Source organism: Phoxinus phoxinus (genome assembly GCF_949152265.1).
Source record: "Phoxinus phoxinus genome assembly, chromosome: 1".
NCBI lineage: Eukaryota > Metazoa > Chordata > Actinopteri > Cypriniformes > Leuciscidae > Phoxinus > Phoxinus phoxinus.
In genome coordinates, this window is record NC_136876.1 from 9320387 (window position 1) to 9343949 (window position 23563).

General features: G+C 39.6%; 3 protein-coding genes across 3 annotated transcripts in view; 1 reads left to right on the forward strand and 2 right to left on the reverse strand.

Moving 5' to 3' along the window:
- The window catches only part of LOC307000598 (uncharacterized protein), a 496331-nt gene extending 477261 nt beyond the window's left edge, over positions 1 to 19070 (reverse strand). Inside the window, exon 1 of the mRNA XM_079616289.1 lies at positions 18985 to 19070. The gene's annotated coding sequence lies outside the window, so the exon portion shown is untranslated. The remainder of the gene's footprint in view (positions 1 to 18984) is intronic.
- Positions 1 to 23563, forward strand: part of LOC307000631 (uncharacterized protein) — a 426328-nt gene that overhangs the window by 382669 nt on the left and 20096 nt on the right. The window lies entirely within an intron of this gene.
- On the reverse strand, positions 4131 to 6817 carry LOC307000877 (uncharacterized protein). The gene is made up of 2 exons (XM_079616805.1): positions 6637 to 6817; positions 4131 to 5910 (listed from the first exon to the last, which is right to left on the reverse strand). The coding sequence occupies exons 1-2, from the start codon at positions 6692 to 6694 to the stop codon at positions 4820 to 4822; spliced, it is 1149 nt and encodes a 382-aa protein (XP_079472931.1). The 5' UTR covers positions 6695 to 6817; the 3' UTR covers positions 4131 to 4819.

Below are 23563 nucleotides of genomic sequence, written 5' to 3' on the forward strand. Positions count from 1 at the left end.
CAAAATAAATTGACACCTATCTTTATCAAACTCAACATGCAAACTAACTAAAACACCATAATATGTCCATATGAATCTAAAATCGACTTTATAACATATACTATAAACTGCAATAAAGTAATTTGATCATAAACATGTTAGAGATTTGTATTTACAGAAACAACGACCATAAAACTCTTGATAAAAAGTACCAGTAAATATTTAATGTTTCCTGTGTCAATTTTAATTTTAAATTTCCCACGCTCATTACTCATACAGGGATAATATAAAGTGTTTAGAATATATCTCAATTTTGAAAAGTAAATTAAATCTGCAAAAGATAAATGTAGACAAAGAAATAAAGGTAACAATTGAAATGGCAACAGCAACACTTGGGATCGATTTCCATCACAGATCTCAAACTTTAACTTGGCATTCAGTAATAGTTCTCACTCCAAACATCAAAACAATCACACAGACGAACACAAACTCGCTCAGGTCTGAATGAACTCAACATATTCTATTCTATATACGGGACACTCCGCAGCCAATGAGGGCAACTCAGATTCACATAATTACTTATTATTTTAGAACTGAAGTGACTCCAGTTACTAAAGGTGAAAGGAACACATCCAAGCAAATAAAATACAGAGGTACAATAGTCATACAAAAATAAGCATTACAGTACAACACGGTAAAATACTAATCTAAGTTAACAAATTCTGTGAAATGTGGGAGCATCTCTAACAACAAGAGGAAGTGCATTCCATAACCTGGGTGCAGCAACAGAGAAAGCTCTCTCCCCCATACTTAACTTAAGATTTAATCTACAGGGAGGCAGCTGAAGAGTAAGTGAATCAGTAGACCGAAGGGAACGGGAAGGCACGTACAGGCTGACTAAGTCACAGATATAATGGGCTATTTTGTGCATAGCTTTAGTATGTTAGAGTGAGAGTTTTAAAAGCAATACGCGACTGAACAGGAAGTCAATGCAAGCTATAAAGCATGCCTGTAATGTGCTGCTGAATTCATGTACTGCAGCCGTTTTATTGATTTAGCAGGCAAACCAACAAATAGGGCATTACAATAATCAATCAACATTTATGTTTATTTTTATATTTAATTTGGTTTGTTCGGGCGCCAGCCAGGCATGTAATCCTGGCAATAAGTAAATTCTCAAAACCCACCAGCTACATATGAAGACATTGAAGAATAAAGTGGCTAACGGATTCTGTTCTGCCACAACATAGATAGTTAGGTGAGCGACAAAGATCACAAGGTTATGAGCATAATAATATGGAAATAAAACACTATTATCTATAATCAAATTAAAATGTCTCCCTTTGTGAGTAGTCGCAGGTGTGCCAATGAGTACAATCTCTGTCTTGGAAGAATTCAATAAAAAAAAAATGATGGTGCATCCACGTTTTTATTTCCTGCACACAGTCCGAGAAAATTTTAGAGGTGACAGTAGGATCAGATTAGGATGAATTATTTTAATTATTTCTTATTAATTTATTCCTAATTATTTGTTTCTTAACATAAACACTAAACAATATGGGACCTAGGACAGATCCCTGAGGAACACCATGACTTGTCCAATTTCAGATTTGTTGTTTCCCAAGACAACAAACGAGGTAAGATTTGAACCAGTTAGTTAAGCACAGTACCAGTGATACCAAACCAGTTCTCCAGCCTATTTAGCAGGATAGAATGGCACACTGTGTCAAAAGCTGCGAAGAGATCTAACAAGACCAAGATGGTAGAGGCTCCAGCGTCAGCTGAGACAAGCAGGTCATTTATAACACGAACCATGGCTGTGTCTGTACTGTGTCCATTTCTAAACCCAGACTGAAAAGGTTTGAAAAGCTTGTTGGATGACAAGTGTGAGTAGAGTTGTGCCACGACAACACGTTCCAAAACCTTAGCAAGAAAGGGCAGATTTAAGATAGGCCTGTAATTTGATAGGTCTGACTTATCACATCCAGGCTTTTTAAGGACTGTTGTAATAGCTGCAACCTTTAGGGCTTTTGGAACAATACCAGTTGTAAGAGAGGTGTTCACAATGCTACAAATGAGGAGACTAATTGTAGAGAGACATCCCTTAAGAACAGATGTTGGGATTGGGTCGAGGGTACTTGTAGTTGTATTCATTGCCATCACTAATTTTTAAATACAATCAGTAGTGATTATGTTAAAACGGGAGAATGCAGTTTCAGGAAAAGTAACTGGATAGGTCTCAGGAATTGCCGAGCAAGGTACCAAACTGATAAGACTTATAGATGCTAAAAACTTTATCCATAAAAAAAAATAAGAAATTTGTTACACTCCTGCACAGAACCACAAATTGATGGCTTAATTGGTGCAAGAATTATGTTAATCGTCTTAATCTTGTTGGGATTTGCAGCACCATCACTAATGATAGATGAGTAGTAATTTGTTCTTGCTGTCTTAAGTGCCTCACCGTATTAACTCAAAAGTTCATCATACATAGCTTATGGACAGTTAAACCTGATTTTTTATATTGGCGTTCAAGCTGTCTGCTTTTCACCTTAAGAGCCCTGAGCTCAGTGGTATACCAAGGAGATGATTTAACAAATGAAACAACACGTTCTCTCCTAAGGGCTAACACGCCCAAAGCAGATGACAAAATATAATTATAGTGATCAACAGTTTCAATGGTAGAGTGCTCGGAGATCCTACACGAAAGACTGTCAAAATTAATATTCTTGACATTTCTAGAAACGATTTACCCTTTTTTGAGCATTTCTTAAATATGGAATATTGAAAGTAAAAGTGAGAAGCTTATGATCCCTAATACACAAGTCACTACTGTCTATCTAAGTAGACTATCTATTTTATTAAGTATTTATTTTGTGATAATACATAGCCTCACTGTATTAATTTATAATGTACCATTATAGCGTGACATTTGTGTCAATAATCATCAAGCACAGGTGACGCCGCATGGTGGGAGGGGGCCCCCAAATCAAACCCCCAAAAGGCTCGGGCCGGCACTGATACCGGGCATTGCATTTGAGCTGAAACCGTGAATAAACACCACCCTGTAGCGATTTGCTAGAGAGTTAATAAACTCAACCAAACGCATCTTATATTAGATTAATCAGATATTCACTTATCAAATATATACCTTTCATTAATAACGCTGATACACGGACAACTAAAGCACATTTATCACCTGCAGTGCTTTGCTAGCTGGTTAATATACTCGACCAAACACTTTCTATATGAGATTAATCAGATTGACAAAATAAAAGTAAATCTTACAACTAACATCTCTACAAAATGGCAAGAATGTGCACATGAACTTGACCGCTCTAGTCTGATGTATAACTGTCGTTGTGGATTCCCTTAACAGCGCGCTGATACACGGGCAACTAAAGCACAGATCAGTTACAACAATCTAATCGATTACAGTCGTGTTTTCATTATAATATTAATATTATAAAGTATATGACAGATTGGCACTGCACATTTTGCACTTAACTGTATTTTATGATCAAAGTGATTCCAGGCGTCACTGCCTTTCAAATACAGTTTCACTTTATTTCGCCGGTCTGGAAGGCTTGCTGTCTAACACTACAATTTACTCAAAAATATTTCGAGATTAAAGTCAAAATATTTTGAGAATTAAGTCGAAACATTACGAGAATACAGTTACTTAGAAGTTGCGTGTGTGCATTAATAACGTGCGCGCGTATGTTTATTTAACAGTAGCATTCAAAAAAGAAATTAAGCACTGTTTATTTTATTTGTCTCTTATAGTATTTGTCATATTGTTTGTAATTTGCTTTTTTTGCTTATTTTTAATAGCAAATATTAAATTAAATTACATATCTATATTGTAATTATAAAATGTATTAATTTATAAAACAATGAATTGTAAGTTCTGTCATATTTTTTAATTACTTTTACTGTTTTAGTTTTTTTCCCCCATGGTATCGATTCAGTATCGGTATCGAGGTATTTTAGTCTGGTATCGTATCGAAGTCATAATTTTGGTATCGTGACGACACTATCTGCAACAAACCTTTAACTTAATAAACAGTTGTAGTTTGCAAATAAATCTATAGAGCACAACCATACAAGCTTGCTCAGATAAGCTCAGAAGAAACAAAGCTCGAAAGAATAAATTAAAGCAAAGGCAAGGTTTATTGAAATATACATTAGTTAACAAAAACTTGGTGAATAATATACCGATTCAGACTCCTGACATGTGCCTCAGTTCATTTGATTTGCTTTGAATGAACTTTTTAGTTTGCTCCAGATCATTGAGTTTTTCTTTGTGTCTTTTCCTCAAGGTGTTGGATTTGGTGATCAGTTGGGTCATTAATGATCCAGATTTGCTCTGCATCTTTTTTGCAGTGTGTCGCTACCCTGGAAATCCAGAGTTCTCATGAGCGAGTTGCTCTGGCATCGAGTAATGATGCTCATTAACTATGCCCTTGTACCCGAGCTGCACCAATCACATGGTCATTGACTTTGCATTGCGTGAAGCTGCCTCCTTGTCATTTATGACTTATAACAAGAAACAAAACAATGTCTGAAAGCTGCTATGTGACAAGGTGTACAGCAAACAAGTATAAAAAACCCAGAAATACGTTTTTATAAGCTGTCCACTCCAAAAAAACAAGCGTTTAAGGACATATGTGGATATAGGCTGGAGTGAATGGGTGAATTGTGGGATCCTGACACTCAGTATGCACTAAAATACAGTTACGTGTGCAGTAAGTTAAACATTTTGTCACTGGGGAGTCAAATATCCAAATGTCAGTTTTATATATTCTATTTCTGTATGATAAGCTATCCTTATCGCCGATTACGGCTTCTTTCTGCTGTGGATCCTCTCGTGTTTTTTCAAATTTGCTGACTGACTGAATCTCTTGTCGCAGTGTGAACACTTGTAAGGTTTTTCTCCAGTGTGAATCCTCTCATGTGTTTTCAGAGATGATGACAGACTGAATCTCTTGTCACAGTGTGAACACTTGTAAGGTTTCTCTCTTCTGTGGATCCTCTCGTGTGTTTTCAAATTTGATGACACACTGAATCTCTTGTCGCAGTGTGAACACTTGTAAGGTTTTTCTCCAGTGTGGATCCTCTCATGTCTTTTCAGAGATGATGAAAAACTGAAGCTCATGTCACAGTGAAAACACCTGTAAGGTTTTTCTCCAGTGTGAATTCTCTGGTGCCGTTTTAAATCTTTCCCTGTATCAAAAGTCTTCTCACACTCTAAGCACATGTACTCTCTCACACCAGTGTGCATTTTCTGATGTATTTGTAAACTTTGCCGCAGTGAAAAACTCTTTCCACACACAGAACATGAATGTGGCTTCTCCTTCGTATGAACTGCCAGGTGTGACTTCAGGTTTGATCCACTAATAAATGTTTTGCCGCATTGATCGCATGGGAACGGCTTCACTCCGGTGTGGATCATCATGTGCCTCTTAAGGGATGATGATTGACTGAAACTATTCCCACATTGATGGCATGTGAACGGCATCTCTCCGGTGTGTATCTTCATGTGCCTCTTAAGGGATGATAATTGTTTGAAACTATTCCCACATTGATTGCATGGATATGGCTTCTCTCCAGTGTGAATTCTCATGTGATGCTCAAGACATTGTTTGGTTGTGAAACCCTTCCCACACTGATTGCATGGATATGGCTTCTCTCCAGTATGAATTCTCATGTGACGCTCAAGACTTTGTTTGGTTGTGAAACTCTTTCCACACTGACTGCAGGGTGTAGATTTCTTGTATTTTCTTTTCTTTGAAAATTTATTTTTAGTCTTTGAGCGACTCAAAGGTTTTTCTACAGGTTTGACATGTTCCTCCTCCACTTCACTCAGTTCTTCACTCTCCTCCTCCACTTCTCTCAGTTCTTCACTCTCCTCGCTCTCTTCCATCTGGTCTGAAATGAGAGAAAAACTTTCATTTTCAAATTTTCTAAATAATGATGTAATAGACAACTGCTATAAAATATTACAATAATTTATGTCTTTTTTATAAATTAATTAAACGTCCCTGAAACTTTCCATGAATGAGGTACAGTTCTTTTTTTTAAAAAACATTATAGGCACAAATCCCATGTTTCTGTCATGAGAACTTTTAAATATGTTTGATCAATGACACAATCATCTAACATGATATGAACATTAAAATACACAATACTGCCATATATTTGACACCAACATTTAGATTGATATTTAATTATGTTCAAAACTACTAAAACGTTTTAGTTATTAAGGGCCGTTCATGAAACACAAGATCAAGTGAATTTCACTGCGAGAACGAACACAAATGTTTGCAGTAAAGCGGAGTAGATTGTAAATTTGTACATTTTGGAATGATTATTTGTAAAAAAAATATGCACACATTCAGGTCAAAATTCTGGTAACACTGTTACAAATTGTAAACCATATATAAAATAAATCTAAAATAAAACAGTTAAAATATTTAAATTTAGTTTGACCTGATGTTGACAATCTCCCTTTACTGACATTTGTTAAATAAATAAAAACAGACACTTTTGCAGTCATTTCATAGTTTATCTGTTTACTAAATGTGAAGAAGTGCTTGAATATTTCTAACATGAATGTTGTTCAGCATCATGAATGAATGAAGAATAAACACCAACCTCTTTGTTCTTCAGGATCTTCAGTGTGTTTCATTCTGCAGGGTTCTGGATCACTCATGTTCTCACTGTCCTCTTTAATAAACTCAGTCTCTGCAGATTTCAGCTCTTCCTGATGCTTTCATGCTCGTCTTCACTTGTAGACTGATGGGAATTTACAGCACTTATTGGAGAATTACAGCGGGAGGAGCTTCACTGATGATGAATTACAGTGGGAGGAGCTGTAAAATGAGCCTATTTCCAAAAAAAGCGTATCCCTTTAAGTGTCAATTTACAGGAGATCTGAAGACATCAGCATAATAAATAAGGGTGAAAACAGGAACTATTGTCATAAAATAAAGAGTGTTTTCAGCAGATCTGTTCATATTGATGAGCCTCAGACTATCAACACTCATTCAACAAGCCATTCAGGATCATTAGCAGATCATCTCACTTTATTCTGAGTGTTTGCTGTTAGAAACACATTATTTGAGTCAGGATTAGGGGTGGGCGATATAGCCTCAATTATTTCACGATATTTCAAGAATATTTGCGATAATTGTTGTATTATTGGGCATAGATTCAAGCGACACATTGTAGAGCAATACAGCGTACAGACCGAACAGGTCTACAGAGGATGCAGTCAGCACAACAATACACACAGTCCTCACGCACCTAGAGAGCAGGGACAGCTTTGTTCGACTGCTGTTCATTGATTTTAGTTCAGCGTTTAACACGGTGATACCATCCAAGCTCGTCAAAAAGCTCTCCATCCTTGGTGTGCCACCCACCCTCTGTAACTGGGTCCTGAACTTTTTGACAGGCAGACCCCAGTCTGTTAGAATGGGCAACCACACATCCAGGACTATAACTGTAAACACAGGAACTCCACAGGGTTGCGTACTGAGTCCCATGCTCTATACGCTATACACCCATGACTGTGTGGCCTCCCAGATTAACACCAGCATCATTACATTTGCTGATGATACCACAGTCATTGGACTGATATCTGGGGGTGATGAGTCAGCATACAGAAGGGAGGTGGCTGGCCTTGTGAAGTGGTGTCAGGACAACAATCTCTCCCTAAATGTTAGTACAACAAAGGAGATGATTGTTGACCCACGGAGGAGGAGGAACCAGCACCCACCCACTGCATATCGGAGAGACTGCGGTGGAGAAAGTGAGCACATTTAAATCCTCAGCAGCTTCTACAGATGTACAATCGAGAGTATCCTCACCAGCTCCATCACAGTCTGGTTCGGCAGTTGTACAGCACGGGACCGCAGGGCTCTGCAACAGGTGGTGAAAACAGCCGAAACCATCACTGGAACAGCCTTAACAACGCTGGAGAAGATCTACCAGATCAGGGTCAACAGGAGGGCCCACAACATCATTAAGGACAGTAGCCACCCTCAGCATAACATATTCACACTTCTACCATCCGGAAGACGCTACAGAAGTGTGAAAGCTAGGACAACAAGACTGAAAAACAGCTTTTACCCACAGGCCATCAGGCTTGTGAATGGTACCTATCCACTGCCCCTTCCCCCAACACTACAAACTGCCCTCCGATCCTGAGAGGTGCAATGATCCACCCCACCTTGCGCGCACGCACATACACACACACACACACACACACACACACAGACAGAGGGACATGGAAGCGAATTACTGACGACCCTACCTTTGCATACTTTGCACTGATTTTTTTTGTTTTTTGTTTGTTTACATGGCACATACATGCACTTTATTTATGTCTCTTTGATGTCTATGTCACTTCTTATTTATGTTGTAGAGTGTTTAATTGATGTCTGATGTTGCTGGGAGGATTCGCAGAATAAGAATTTCATTGTACTGTGTGACGACTGTTGCCTGTGCATATGACAATAAAGTTTGAATCTTTGAATCTTGAATCTTGAATCAACTGAACAGCATTTATTTATGCATCATTCCAAACTCACATTCAACACGTGAACCCCGATCACCTAGTAGTTCCGGTACTCCCTGTTAGACGCTTCATAATAAAAAACCCTTTCATAATAAAACCCATTACTCCACATCCCCCTTTCTAGGAGATGAATGCAGACTTAAATGAACATTTACTGCATGAATGAAAACACTTTTTTTTTCTCTTTTACTTTTTATAACTAAATGAACACTTTCTTTTTATGTAACTCTTTTGTATTCACAAGTCCAGTCTTTGAGGTTTTATGACACTTCTACCAGACCTGGTTCTGACAGGACCTGGGGAAGCTGCCTTTGGAGTCTTAACTGCAGACTCTGAACAGTTCGGTGTGAGCCTGGCGCCCTCTCTGTTGGACAGACTGGTGTACTTGGAATTTGAACCTTTGGTGTGATTTTAGGCAATGGCAATAGATGATGCCTATTTCTCCTGATGACTCCTGACGGGCTCTCCACGATGTATGAGCGGGGTGTAGAATGAGGTGAGATGACAGTCCCTTCACTCTTGGTGTCTGTGATCCACACCGGTTGTCCTGGTGAGAGCTGAGGAAGATCTCTCACACGATGTATTTTGTTAAACACTGAACTGTCCTTTAGTCTCTCTCTCTCTCTTCACCACTGTAGCCTCATCTGGCAGGCTGGGAATGAGCAACGAGGGAAGCTGTGAAACTGGCGTACGAAGTCTCCGTCCCATTAATAGTTGCGCTGGGCTGTATCCATTAGCCAATGGGGTCGCTCTGTAGGCTAAAAGCGCAAGATATGGGTCTTTTGCTTTCTTTAGTAGTCTTTTCACAGTCTGGACATGACGATCAGCCTCCCCATTGCTTTGAGCAAACTTTGGACTGCTGGTTACATGTCTGAAACCATATGCTGCAGCAAATTCTTTGACCAGCTGGATTGAAAACTGAGGTCCATTGTCACTGTAGAAAAGCTCTGGAATGCCATGTCTGGAAAAGATTGACTTTAGGTGTACTATAACATCTTCTGATCTTGTGGGCGTCAGTTTTTCTAACTCCACAAATCTGGAATAGTAGTCCACCATCAGAACATAGTTACTGTTGTTAAGAGTAAAAAGATCAGCTCCAACTTTTTGCCATGGTCTTTCAGGGAGCACACTGGGCATTAAATGCTCCACTGAATTGGCACGTTCCAGGACCAAGACCAGGCCACCACACTGTCTCTCTAGCTCTCTCTCTGCACCTAGACATTCCCTGATGTCCCTCATGTAAGGCTATGAGAACAGAGTTGCGCATAGTGGTAGGAATCACGAGTCTGGTGCCTTTCAGTAACAGTTCATCATGTACAGTTAGAGTGTCTCTGTGTGGCCAATATGCTTTGATTGGACCTGTGAGATGGCCGTAATCTGGCCAGCCTCTCTAACACAAAGACATGACTTCAAAACATGTGTTATCTGTCTTTAATTGTTCTTTCAGTTGTGTGACGTATGTTGAGCTAGCAGGTAGGCTTCTGACTATTTCATCGACGTAGATGTTTGTGTCAGCCTTTAGATCTGCTGCAGCTTTAGAATCTGAATCTTGCACGACAGGTGCGCGTGAAAGGGTGTCCGCTGTGAAGAGTGCTTTGCCTGGAGTGTGTGAGATGGAGTAACTGTACCTCATGAGCCTGAGTCGGAACCGCTGGATCCTGGGTGGAAGCTCGGTTAGGGCTTGAAGTCCCAGCAGACTGACAAGTGGCTTGTGGTCAATTTCCAAGGAGAAATGTCTCCCGATGAGGAAGTCTTTAAATCTTGCACATCCCCACGTTAGTCCAAGCGCCTCCTTCTCCACCTGTGCGTACCTCTGCTCTGTCTAAGTTAAAGAGCGTGAGGCGTATGCTACCGGTCTCCACTGCTCACCTTCTTTCTGAAATAGGACTGCTCCGAGTCCGTAGGATGAGGCATCAGCAGACAGCTTCAGATCTTTGTTTGGATCATAGAGTGTGAGAACAGGTGGTGATGTCAGTTCACTTTTCAGCTGATCAAATGCTTTTTGTTGTGCATAGCACCAAACCCACTGGGTTTTCTTTGAAAGCAGATCTCTTAGGGGCTTATCTTTTTCAGCCAGTCCTGGAATAAATTTACCTAACTGGTTGACCATCCCAAGAAAGCTGCGCACTTCGCTGACATTTGACGGCTCTTTCATCGCTTTGACTGCTCTGATTTTATCTGGGTCAGGTTGAACTTTACATCATGTTTGCTTAAGTCACATTTCTCCATATTTAGTGTGACACCAGCCTCTTGCAGTTTGTGAAGCACTGTGTGAAGTCTGACATCATGTTCCTGCTGGTCCTTTCCCCAAATGAGTATGTCGTCCATGTGACAAACCACGCCTGGCAGCCCATTGAGAATCACTGACATTCTCCGCTGAAAATGTTCTGGGGCTGAGGCTATTCCAAAAGGAAGTCTGTTAAAATGGTAGCGTCTGAAAGGGGTAATGAATGTTGTATAGTGTGCTGACTCAGGTGACAATGGGACCTGCCAAAACCCTCCGTTTGCATCTAACTTACTGAAGACGATTTAGTGCAGGGCCATATGTAGCAAAATAAAGTGTTTGGAACAATATTTCATATAGATTTTTGCAAATTATGTTTTTTGACTTCTTCAGACCCTATAGTTTGCAAAACTACCTGTTTCCGATTTTTTTCCGGACTGCACAGGCCCAAAATCCAAGATGGCGGATATATCACCAAAAATGGCAAATAATCGCCTTTTTAAACATTTCAAATGGATATATGTTAGATATATCATTATATACATACATTTTCTAATTAATTGAATGACTTGGGTAATAAATATGACCATGGGTAACAAGAATTATCATGATTATCAACCAATGATGGTGTAACTACCATTATGCTATTTATTGGCATACCCGGAAAAACACATTGACTGATTAAAAGTTTCCTTCATATAACCTAATAATCATGTACCTATGGAAACTATGTACCCCCTGGGCTTCACAAAAAGCAACGGCTGCGTTTTTCAATTGACAATCTTGATGCAAATGTTGATACTTATGATGGAAAGAATTCATTCCATACAACAGCCATGGCTGTCTATCAACGATAGCCTAGAATGGATGACACTGAAGTGGTATTCACAGAGTGGGCAAACCCTTCACAGTGCAGACCAATAAGTTAATTGAAGGATGTCCTCAAAACGGTCATCCCACTGATACCAAGCATGATAACTGGTGCTCCTAAGCCTCACACCAGCCCACAATATCCAAACTTCAAATTGGGAATGAATGAGGAAAAACTCAGAAAACCTGCTGTAGATGACCTAGCTTGGCTGTTGGTTCGTCATGACCATCGCAACAAAGGCAATCTTTTTAATTTGGAGTTGGCTGAGTCACTTGATGATTTTCTACAGAGTGAGGTGAACTGTCAGCCTGTACCTGCATGGTCAGCATATAACTCAATTGTGTGTACATCAACGTCCAACACTCACTTGACAAAGTCCACACCCAGCCAATCATAAATTCACCAGCCCATGAATGGACAACTCTCACTACAGCATTAACTCAGTTCTGTAATCTTAACAAACTGATGGCAGGGGACCACCAGGAAAATGAGCCAGCACTTGTGTGGTTAGACATGGACTTGTATAAAAGAGTTTGAAAACCGAGTTTCCTGGATCTGCAGTTCCAAGCTAACATCATACCACATCCAGGTCCTTTCCATGTAGTACTCTGTGCTTTACGGTGTCTTGGTGCAACCCTTGAGGGCAGTGGTCTGGATGAAGCCTGGGTTCAATCTGGTCTGTACAGTAGTGTTACAGTAATCCAAATACTGAATGGTAAACACTACAATAGAGCATTGGAAGCTCACCAAGTCACTCTACAAGTTCTATTTGACTTATGGATTGAGGCCTTCTATGAACATCACCCAGTGTTGCGTTGTAAATTGTCGCCTGTGCTAGAAGTCGTCAGAAAAACTGTTCAAAGTGGTGAAGATGTTCCTCAAGTTCATTGTAAACTGGTTGAAATGGTATCTGATCTGAACTTGATGGAAATGTTGATCGCAACAATGAAAAGAATCCAATGTACCAGTGGGCTCGTATGTACACGAGACAGGTCAGCAACCTACTCCACTTCATACAAAGTATTTGCAGTCAGAACTGGCTCTTGCACCTGGCCTCGCTGGAAAGGATGTGCATTTACTTTTTTGCCTACAACAGGCATGATTATGCCCAGAATATTCCTGAGTACATTGCACATATGTATCACCTGGAAAGAAGACAGCCTTCAATTTGGCAAGATCTCAAGATTGGTGACTTTGTTGTTAGTGCGAACCCTATTCCCTTCACATCCATTGGACCTGATCATGCTCAAGAGCATGTGAACAACATTCACAAAGGAGAGGGTGCCATTTCAGGCTTAACCACTGACAATCAGGGCCTGTTGAAGTACTGCCTGAGTTCCCCGGTGCTGGCTAGACTGGGTGGTGAGATGGTAATATAACCAGTCCCACGAGAAACAAACATCATCAACATTCTTCTTTATCCAGAAATTCACTTCAGGAAAAAGGTCTTCGTTTTGAGTCTTTGGTAAGTACAGAATCTTCGTTTCCAGCACAATCCAGGATTAATCCAACGCAACGCACCTCTCCCGGCAGCCGAGATAGAGAGCGTCCGAGCCGCTCACAGTTTCACTTTCATTTCCATGGTCACGTCATCCGCACCCAGATAAACCCAGGACACCTCCAGGACACTGCAAACTTCCGTCATACTTCTCTCCCAGGTAGATCAATTCCTCGTACAGAAGCACGCAACTTCTGCACATTCCTCGAACAAACAGCACACTTCCTCAAACAAACAGCACTCTTCACTTCCCAGTTATCCGTTCACTTCCACTCACAATTTCCCTCCTTAAATAGTTCGTCACACATCAGTGCTCACACATCCTCTTCTGATTGCTTAAAAAAAATATAAAAAAAATAAAGTGGCTGATGGATTCTGTTCTGCCACAACATAGATAGTTAGGTGAGCGACAAAGATCACACCAAGGTTATGAGCATAATAATATGGAAATAAAACAGTATCATCTATAATCAAATTAAAATGTCTCCCTTTGTGAGTAGTTACGGGTGTGCCAATGAGTACAATCTCTGTCTTGTACCCCTTTTCCACCAAGGCAGAGCTGGTGCTGGTTCGGAGCCAGAGCCTAGTTTCAAATCGGTTCTTTGTTTTTCGACCACAAAAGCACCAGCTCCGAACCAGTAAAAGTGGTTCTTAAGTAGCACCAAAACATTGCTGGGCTAGAAGTAAGAACCGCTTGCGTCAGGGGCTGGGGGCGGGGTTACCGTGACCCAACAAGACGAAAAGAAACTTGTGACCGCCATTTTTGAAAATAGCTGCTAATCGAGCTAATAGCTGCTCGATTGTAATCTCCGTCTATGCAAGTTACGGCGAGCTGCACGAACGCGTTTGATTCGCCGTGTTTGGATGCCGATGTAGGTTCACAAAGCCATGAGCATGAATAGTAACGCAAAATCGCCTTTGTTGATGTAAGACTTGTTCGAGATGCATTGGAGCGGCGCGGACCGATCAGAGCTCCGGGAGTGTTTGGAGAACATACGACTCCTTGTGCTTTTGGATCGCTTTCGCAGTGCTTCGATGTCACGCGGCGATCGGTCTGCGAGAAGCCGAACCATCTCGAACAAGCCTGGTGTGTTTTTGTTTGGCGCTGCCGCGCTAGCGTTGCTGGGCAACATGAGATGTATACACAGTGACGTAAGATCTGGCTCTGTTTTGGCTCTCTAGCCTGTGGAAAAGCAAACTGGTTCTAGAGGACCCGTCAGTAGAACCAACTCCGAACTGACTGAAAAGGTTTGAAAAGCTTGTTGGATGACAAGTGTGAGTAGAGTTGTGCCACAACAACACGTTCCAAAACCTTTGCAAGAAAGGGCAGATTTAAGATGGGCCTGTAATTTGATAGGTCTGACTTATCACATCCAGGCTTTTTAAGGACTGTTGTAATAGCTGCAACCTTTAGGGCTTTTGGAACAATACCAGTCATAAGAGAGGTGTTCACAATGCTACAAATGAGGGGACTAATTGTAGAGAGACATCCCTTAAGAACAGATGTTGGGATTGGGTCGAGGGTACTTGTATTCATTGCCATCACTTATTTTGAAATACAATCAGTAGTGATTATGTTAAAACGGGAGAATGCAGTTTCAGGAAAAGTAACTGGATAGGTCTCAGGAATTGCAGAGCAAGGTACCAAACTGATAAGACTTATATATGCTTAAAACTTTATCCATAAAAAAAAAAAAAAAATTTGTTACACTCCTTTACAGAACCACAAATTGATGGCTTAATTGGTACAAGAATTCTGTTAATCGTCTTAATCTTGTTGGGATTTGCAGCACCATCACTAATGATAGATGAGTAGTAATTTGTTCTTGCTGTCTTAAGTGCCTCAGCGTATTGACTCAAAAGTTCATCATACATAGCTTGACAGTTAAACCTGATTTTTTATATTGGCGTTCAAGCGGTCTGCTTTTCACCTTAAGAGCCCTGAGCTCAGTGGTATACCAAGGAGATGATTTAACAAATGAAACAACACGTTCTCTCCTAAGGGCTAACACGCCCAAAGCAGATGACAAAATATAATTATAGTGATCAACAGTTTCAATGGTAGAGTGCTCGGAGATCATACATGAAAGATTGTCAAAATTATTATTCTTGACATTTCTAAAACGAATTACCCTTTTTTGAGCATTTCTTTAAGATGGAATATTGAAAGTAAAAGTGAGAAGCTTATGATCCTTAATACACAAGTCACTACTGTCTATCTAAGTAGGCTATCTATTTTATTAAATTAATACATAGCCTCACTGTATTAATTTATAATGTAACATTATAGCGTGACATTTGTGTCAATAATCATCAAGCACAGGTGACTCCGCATGGTGGGAGGGGGCCCCCAAATCAAACCCCCAAAAGGCTCGGGCCGGCACTGATACCGGGCATTGCATTTGAGCTGAAACCGTGAATAAACACCACCCTGTAGCGATTTGCTAGAGAGTTAATAAACTCAACCAAACGCATCTTATATTAGATTAATCAGATATTCACTTATCAAATATATACCTTCCATTAAAAACGCTGATACACGGAAAACTAAAGCACATTTATCACCTGCAGTGCTTTGCTAGCTGGTTAATATACTCGACCAAACATTTTCTATATGAGATTAATCAGATTGACAAAATAAAAGTAAATCTTACAACTAACATCTCTACAAAAGGGCAAGAATGTGCACATGAACTTGACCGCTCTAGTCTGATGTATAACTGTCGTTGTGGATTCCCTTAACAGCGCGCTGATACACGGGCAACTAAAGCACAGATCAATTACAATAATCGAATATTAATATTATAAAGTATATGACAGATTAGCACTGCACATGTTGCACTTAACTGTATTTTATGATCAAAGTGATTCTAGGCGTCACTGCATTTCAAATCCAGTTTCACTTTATTTCTGGAAGGCTTGCTGTCTAACGCTGCAATTTACTCAAAAATATTTTGAGATTAAAGTCAAAATATTTTTAGAATAAAGTCGAAACATTACGAGAATACAGTTCCGTAGAAGTTGCGTGTGTGTGCATTCATAACGTGCGCGTATGTTTATTTAACAGTAGCATTCAAAAAAAGAAATTAAGCACCGTTTATTTTATTTGTCTCTTATAGTATTTTTCATATTGTTTGTAATTTGCTTTTTTTGCTTATTTTTAATAGCAAAGATGAACTTAAATTAAATATCTATATTGTAATTATAAAATGTATTAATTTATAAAACAATGAATTGTAAGTTCTGTCATATTTTTTAATTACTTTTACTGTTTTAGTTTTTTTCCCATGGTATCGATTCAGTATTGGTATCGAGGTATTTTAGACTGGTATCGTATCGAAGTCATAATTTTAGTATCGTGACAACACTATCTGCAACAAACCTTTAACTTAATAAACAGTTGTAGTTTGCAAATAAATATATAGAGCACAACCATACAAGCTTGCTCAGATAAGCTCGGAAGAAACAAAGCTTGAAAGAATAAATTAAAGCAAAGGCAAGGTTTATTGAAATATACATTAGTTAACAAAAACTTGGTGAATAATATACCGATTCAGACTCCTGACATGTGCCTCAGTTCATTTGATTTGCTTTGAATAAACTTTTTAGTTTGCTCCAGATCATTGAGTTTTTCTTTGTGTCTTTTCCTCAAGGTGTTGGATTTGGTGATCAGTCGGGTCATTAATGATCCAGATTTGCTCTGCATCTTTTTGCAGTGTGTCGCTACCCTGGAAATCCAGAGTTCTCACGAGCGAGTTGCTCTGGCATCGAGTAATGATGCTCATTAACTATGCCCTTGTACCCGAGCTGCACCTATCACATGGTCATTGACTTTGCATTGCGTTAAGCTGCCTCATTGTCATTTATGACTTATAACAAGAAACAAAATAATGTCTGAAAGCTGCTATGTGACAAGGTGTACTGCAAACAAGTATAAAAAAAAAACAGAAATACGTTTTTATAAGCTGTCCACTCCAAAAAAGGTTTAAGGACATAAGTGGATACAGGCTGGAGTGAATGGGTGAATTGTGGGATCCTGACACTCAGTATGCACTAAAATACAGTTACGTGTGCAGTAAGTTAAAAATTTTGTCACTGGGGAGTCAAATATCAGTTTTATATATTCTATTTCTGTAAGATAAGATATCCCTATCGCCGATTACGGCTTCTTTCTGCTGTGGATCCTCTCGTGTGTTTTCAAATTTGATGACACATTGAATCTCTTGTCGCAGTGTGAACACTTGTAAGGTTTTTCTCCAGTGTGGATCCTCTCATGTCTTTTCAGAGATGATGAAAAACTGAATCTCTTGTCACAGTGTGAACACTTGTAAGGTTTTTCTCCAGTGTGAATTCTCTGGTGCCGTTTTAAATCTTTCCCTGTATCAAAAGTCTTCTCACACTCAAAGCACATGTACTCTCTCACACCAGTGTGAGTTTTCTCATGTCTATGTAAAGTTTGCCGCAGTGAAAAACTCTTTCCACACACAGAACATGAATGTGGCTTCTCCTTCGTATGAACTGCCAGGTGTGACTTCAGCTGTGATCCACTAAGAAATGTTTTGCTGCAATGATCACATGGGAACGGCTTCACTCCGGTGTGTATCTTCATGTGCCTCTTAAGGGATGATAATTGACTGAAACTATTCCCACATTGATGGCATGTGAACGGCATCTCTCCTGTGTGTATCTTCATGTGCCTCTTAAGGTGTGATGAATGACTGAAACTATTCCCACACTGATTGCATGTGAACGACTTCTCTCCAGTGTGAACTCTCATGTGAATTTCAAGACTTTGTTTGTATGGGAAACTCTTCCCGCACTGATCACATGTGAACGGCTTCTCTCCAGTATGAATTCTCATGTGACGCTCAAGAGTATGTTTGCGTGTGAAACTTTTTCCACACTGAGTGCAGGTTGTAGATTTCTTGTCTTTTCTTTTCTTTGAAATGGTCTTTTTAGTCTTTGAGCGACTCAAAGGTTTTCCTCCAGGTTTAACATGATGTTCCTCCTCCACTTCACTCAGTTCTTCACTCTCCCCGTTCTCTTCCATCGGGTCTGAAATGAGAAAAACTTTCATTTTCAAATTTGCTAAATAATCACAATAATTCAAAGAGAGAAATATGAGATAGATAGAAATGATGCCAGATGTAATAGACAACTGCTATAAAATATTACAATCATTTATGTATTTTTTATAAATTAATTAAACGTCCCTGAAACTTTCCATGAATGAGGTACACTGATCTTCCAGTTATTTAAAAAAAAAACATTATAGGCACAAATCCCATGTTTCTGTCATGAGAACTTTTACGTTTCATCAATGACAATCATCTAACATGATATGAACATTAAAATACACAATACTGCCATATATTTGACACCAACATTTAGATTGATATTTAATTATGTTCAAAACTACTAAAACGTTTTAGTTATTAAGGGCCGTTCATGAAACACAAGATCAAGTGAATTTCACTGCGAGAACGAACACAAATGTTTGCAGTAAAGCGGAGTAGATTGTAAATTTGTACATTTTGGAATGATTATTTTGTAAAAAATACGCACATGTTCAGGTCAAAATTCTGGTAACACGATTACAAACACTGAAAACTATATATAAAATAAATCTAAAATAAAACAGTTAAAATATTTTAATTTAGTTTGACCTGATGTTGACAATCTCCCTTTACTGACATTTGTTAAATAAATAAAAACAGACACTTTTGCAGTCATTTCATAGTTTATCAGTTTACTAAATGTGAAGAAGTGCTTGAATATTTCTAACATGAATGTTCTCCAGCATCATGAATGAATGAAAAATAAACACCAACCTCTTTGTTCTTCAGGATCTTCAGTGTGTTTCATTCTGCAGGGTTCTGGATCACTCGTGTTCTCACTGTCCTCTTTAATAAACTCAGTCTCTGCAGATTTCAGCTCTTCCTGATGCTTTCATGCTCGTCTTCACTTGTAGACTGATGGGAATTTACAGCATTTATTGGTGAATTACAGTGGGAGGAGCTTCACTGATGATGAAATGCAGTGGGTGGACCTTTAATGATGATGAATTGGGAGGAGCTGTAAAATGAGCCTATTTCCAAAAAAGTGGAGTATCCCTTTAAGTGTCAATTTACAGGAGATCTGAAGACATCAGCATAATAAATGAGGTGAAAACAGGAACTATTGTCATGAAATAAAGAGTGTTTTCAGCAGATCTGTTAATATCGATGAGCCTCAGACTATCAACACTCATTCAACAAGCCATTCAGGATCATCAGCAGATCATCTCACTTTATTCTGAGTGTTTGCGGTTAGAAACACATTATTTGAGTCTGGATTAGGGTTGGCGATATAGCCTCACAATTATATCACGAAATTTCAAGAATATTTGCGATAATGATATTTATTACTAGAGATGCTACGATCAGCATTTTTGGGGCCGATCACCGATTACCGATCACCAAAATCCTGATCTGCCGATTGCCGATCATAGAATGGCAGTGGAATGGGAATCTTTTATCCATAATCTAGCAGAGTTTGCACCATTTGTAGAAATTTAACTACCGATAACTATGAGGTGGCAAGAACAAATTTTTTCTGGAACAACCAATTATGAAAAATCAGACAAAAATTCATGAAATAACTTTTGTAAGTCAAATTTAAGACCGTTTTAAGACATTTTAAGATCATAAAGATTGAAATTTAAGACCTACATGACGCATTAACCAGCAAATAACAAATACAATTAGCGTCAATATGCACTTTTTGTTTACATAAGCATTAAAATAATAACATCAATTATGGCTAGATTTTAAAAGTGTCTTGCAACATGTTATCTACTAAACATGTACAAGTGCAAATAAAGTTTTGACAAAAAAGGTTTTATAAAAAGATAAACCTCATATTTCAGCCTTTAAATAATTTTCTTATAAAAAGAATGAGTCAAAAAAAAAGATAAATGACTGACATTTACAATGTACATTAGCTTATATGTTATTATTAATAGTAAAATTCGGTCCGATTTTCCTGTGGCGTCTGTCGTTGCTATGCAACCATGCACTGCGCTCTCCACAACGACAAAGAAGTTTTAGTAGCTTTTGCGGAATTCTGAAGTTGATATTTTTTCATCTCGCTGCGCGTGGAAAAACGGCCGCATCACTTCTATAATGAGCGCGCTTGCCGCACACCTACATTTGAAAGAACAAACTTGAGCGCGCAAAAGACGCGATATGTGAACGGCCCCTTGGCGAGCTCCCTCCAGTCAGGCCACGAGCTACTGGCCGCGCGCGAGCGCCGTGTTGGAGACCCCTGCTCTACAGCTCCGTTTGTAGGCTACGACTACTTTTTTTGCTACTTTGTAATGACTCTCTGCGGCCAGCGTTTCTGGAAATTGCTTTTTAAAAACGTCCAGACGGGAGAAGAACTCATGTTGCCACTGGCAAGCTCCGGTCTGCTGTTGAGTGCCCGTGCGCCACGCATGCAGGTGGAAAAAACTTGCGCGAGTAATTTACGTCACGTGATCGGCTTTTTTGATCGGCGCTTTTGGGGTTTGCCGATCAAGCTATTTTTAGCCAATATCGGCCGATCATGATCGGCGACCGATCAATCGGGGCATCTCTATTTATTACGATACAGATTTTATTTTATTTATTACGATACAGATTTTATTTTATTCATACTATTACATACATACTATTATTTTATTCATTTATTACATTTTGGTATAACAAAAAATAATAATAATAGGCCTATTTGTGGAAAAAATATGTAATATTTGAGTTACATAAAAGCTTTCTATTTGTTTTCTTCCTAATAGGCTATACGCACACGGAGGTGATGACGTACTCCCGCTAAATTCTCAGCCAGCTAAACCATTTGTTGGTGATTGTTTACCAAGCGATAGCGTAATGTCTAGTAAGAAAGCGTTTACATTTCAGTGAACCAACAGCAGTGCAGCTGAGCATTGTTGTGTGCAAGCCTCAAGTAAGAACAACACAGAACTTAGTTTTCACACATTTCCATCTGACACGGAAATCAGGCGAAAATGGCCTGTCGCTATCCGGAGTATGTAGCCGGCATTTCAAAAAGGAGGATGGTCACGAGCCAGTGTCAGAGACAGGGAGACGGCTATCAATCAAGGGAGCTGTTCCAGCATTGTTTGAGTGAACAAGTACACCCTTCCCACTTCAAGACCGGGGGTATGGGAGAGGAGAGAACGGCCACCAGTGTTGCGGGATGCCGCTGCGTGCGAGGAGGCTGACATCCTCATGGACCATGACTACGCTTCGGCTCCAGATCCCACAGTTGTCGATTTAGCCCTTGATGACAACATGTCTCTCAGAGAGGAGATCCTCAAGCTGAGGGAACAAGTCGAGAAGCTGACAATCAATCAGCGCTTCGGGGGTTAACCGTTTTTCTGCCTCAGACAAGGACATACGTTTTTTCACAAGGTAAGATTTCCAGATTGTTCTGAAGTACTTTTGCAGCAATAGGTGTGTGTGTGTGTGTGTGTGTGGTGTATGTGTGTGAACAGATAAAGATACCAGGAGAGGGACAAACAGCAGCACTGACAGCCAGATGTGTGTGTGTGTGTGTGTGTGTTTGTGTGTGTGTGCTACAGCCTGAGAGACAGCAGGTGAAAGTACGTGTGTGTGTGTGTGTGTGTGTGTGTGTGTGTGTGTGTGTGTGTGTGTGTGTGTGTGTGTGACCTCAGTGTTTCCCTACTCTCTACCACAGTGACCCTCAGTAATGTGTGTCTGTATATGTTAAAACACTGTGGTATCAAATGTGCACACATATTTTCATTATGTGAAAATTGAGTTATATGACTAATTGAGTTATATATTTGAAATGCTTCCAATTCATTTCATAGTATACAATGATACAAGATTTAAATGCTAATATCTGAATTGTATTTATTTAGATTTGCATCCTATGACCTACTGATGAGATTCTGGGCCTTAATAGCGCCTTCGCTGCCATCTATGGTCAGTGTGACAAGCACAGAGAGGCACCTTTACAGACCCAATCTCCACTGTAGGAAGTCGTTATTTAGGCTACATGGACCATACAATACAACTTAACAAATATCATTGTAACGAATGGGCTAGAATCATGATTCTATCTCTCTTTGCAGTAAATGCACATTCCTTCTTGCTTTAACACTCTAAACTCAGATATGTAAATCAAGACTCTCGACAATCTAAAGTACCGTCATGGCTCCGACATGGTTTAGATCGCTTTCTGACACCTTTAGGGGTCTGTTTGAGCATCACCATAAACAACGTCACATTCCCAACTCGGACTCGCAAGCTTCAAACAGATCGAAATCACTCTTCACACCACATGTGGCCTGAGTGCGAACACACACACAAGTTTCTTTAAACTAATCATATTAAGACATTACCAAATGTATATGATACTTTTCTGTGTTGCAGTTCATGTGCCATGGCACATTGGGGGTGTCTACAATATTAGTGTGTATTAATCACAGTGCATGAACTAACGTTAACAAGATTTTAATAAAGTACTAGTAAATGTTGAAATTAACATTAAAGCATAATAAATGCTGTATACGTGCAATTCATTATTCGTTCATGTTAACTAATTTAGTTAACTAATGTTAACTAACGAACCTTATTGTAAAGTGCTACCAATATTTCCTTAAAGGCCACAGGCCTCAGTCATTCACCCTCTTCTGCACTTCCGCTCTACGAGACGCAGTTCTTGCACTCAACTCTCCACCCGCCCGGCGCGCTTCTGCTCTGAGTCGTCCTCGGACACACTTCACTCAAAGCAACTTCATCTTTCAAGAACCTCGAGGACAGGCGGACAAAGGACCAAACGCACGCGTCCCGCTCCCTCAGCCACACAAACGAACTCTATTCAAGTATCTAGCTTAAACAAGCTTTTTAAACTTAAGACTGTTGCCCCCGTCAGGGAGATTTTCATTTGTGTCTCTAAATAGGTTCATGATTTTGCTTTCTTTCTCTCTCTCTCATTAGCCGGTTAAAACCGGTTAACCGATTAGTTTAAAATATGCTACGCTATTTGAAATAACAGCCATTTCGAGCCGCGCCTGCAATTTAGCAACTCTGTCGCATCTCTCTGCCGCTCACACACACACACCCCGGCACAACCCTTCCACTCACGTCACTTTTTTTAAATCCCCAACAGCGCGAAACATGAGTCCCGCAAACGCGTGCGCCGAGGAGCTTGTATGTAATCGGAGGACAAATGGCTTCTAGTTTCAAAATGGTTTGGGTACAAGGTGATCGCGTTGAAAATAAAGGCGTTTGTCTAGCATTAGAAGCTAATTTGAAACATTGCCGCGGCTCATTTAAGAAAATGACAGCTCCGAACCGAAGAGACGCCGCTTTAGTTTGAGGTAACGTTAGTGCTAACAATAATAAA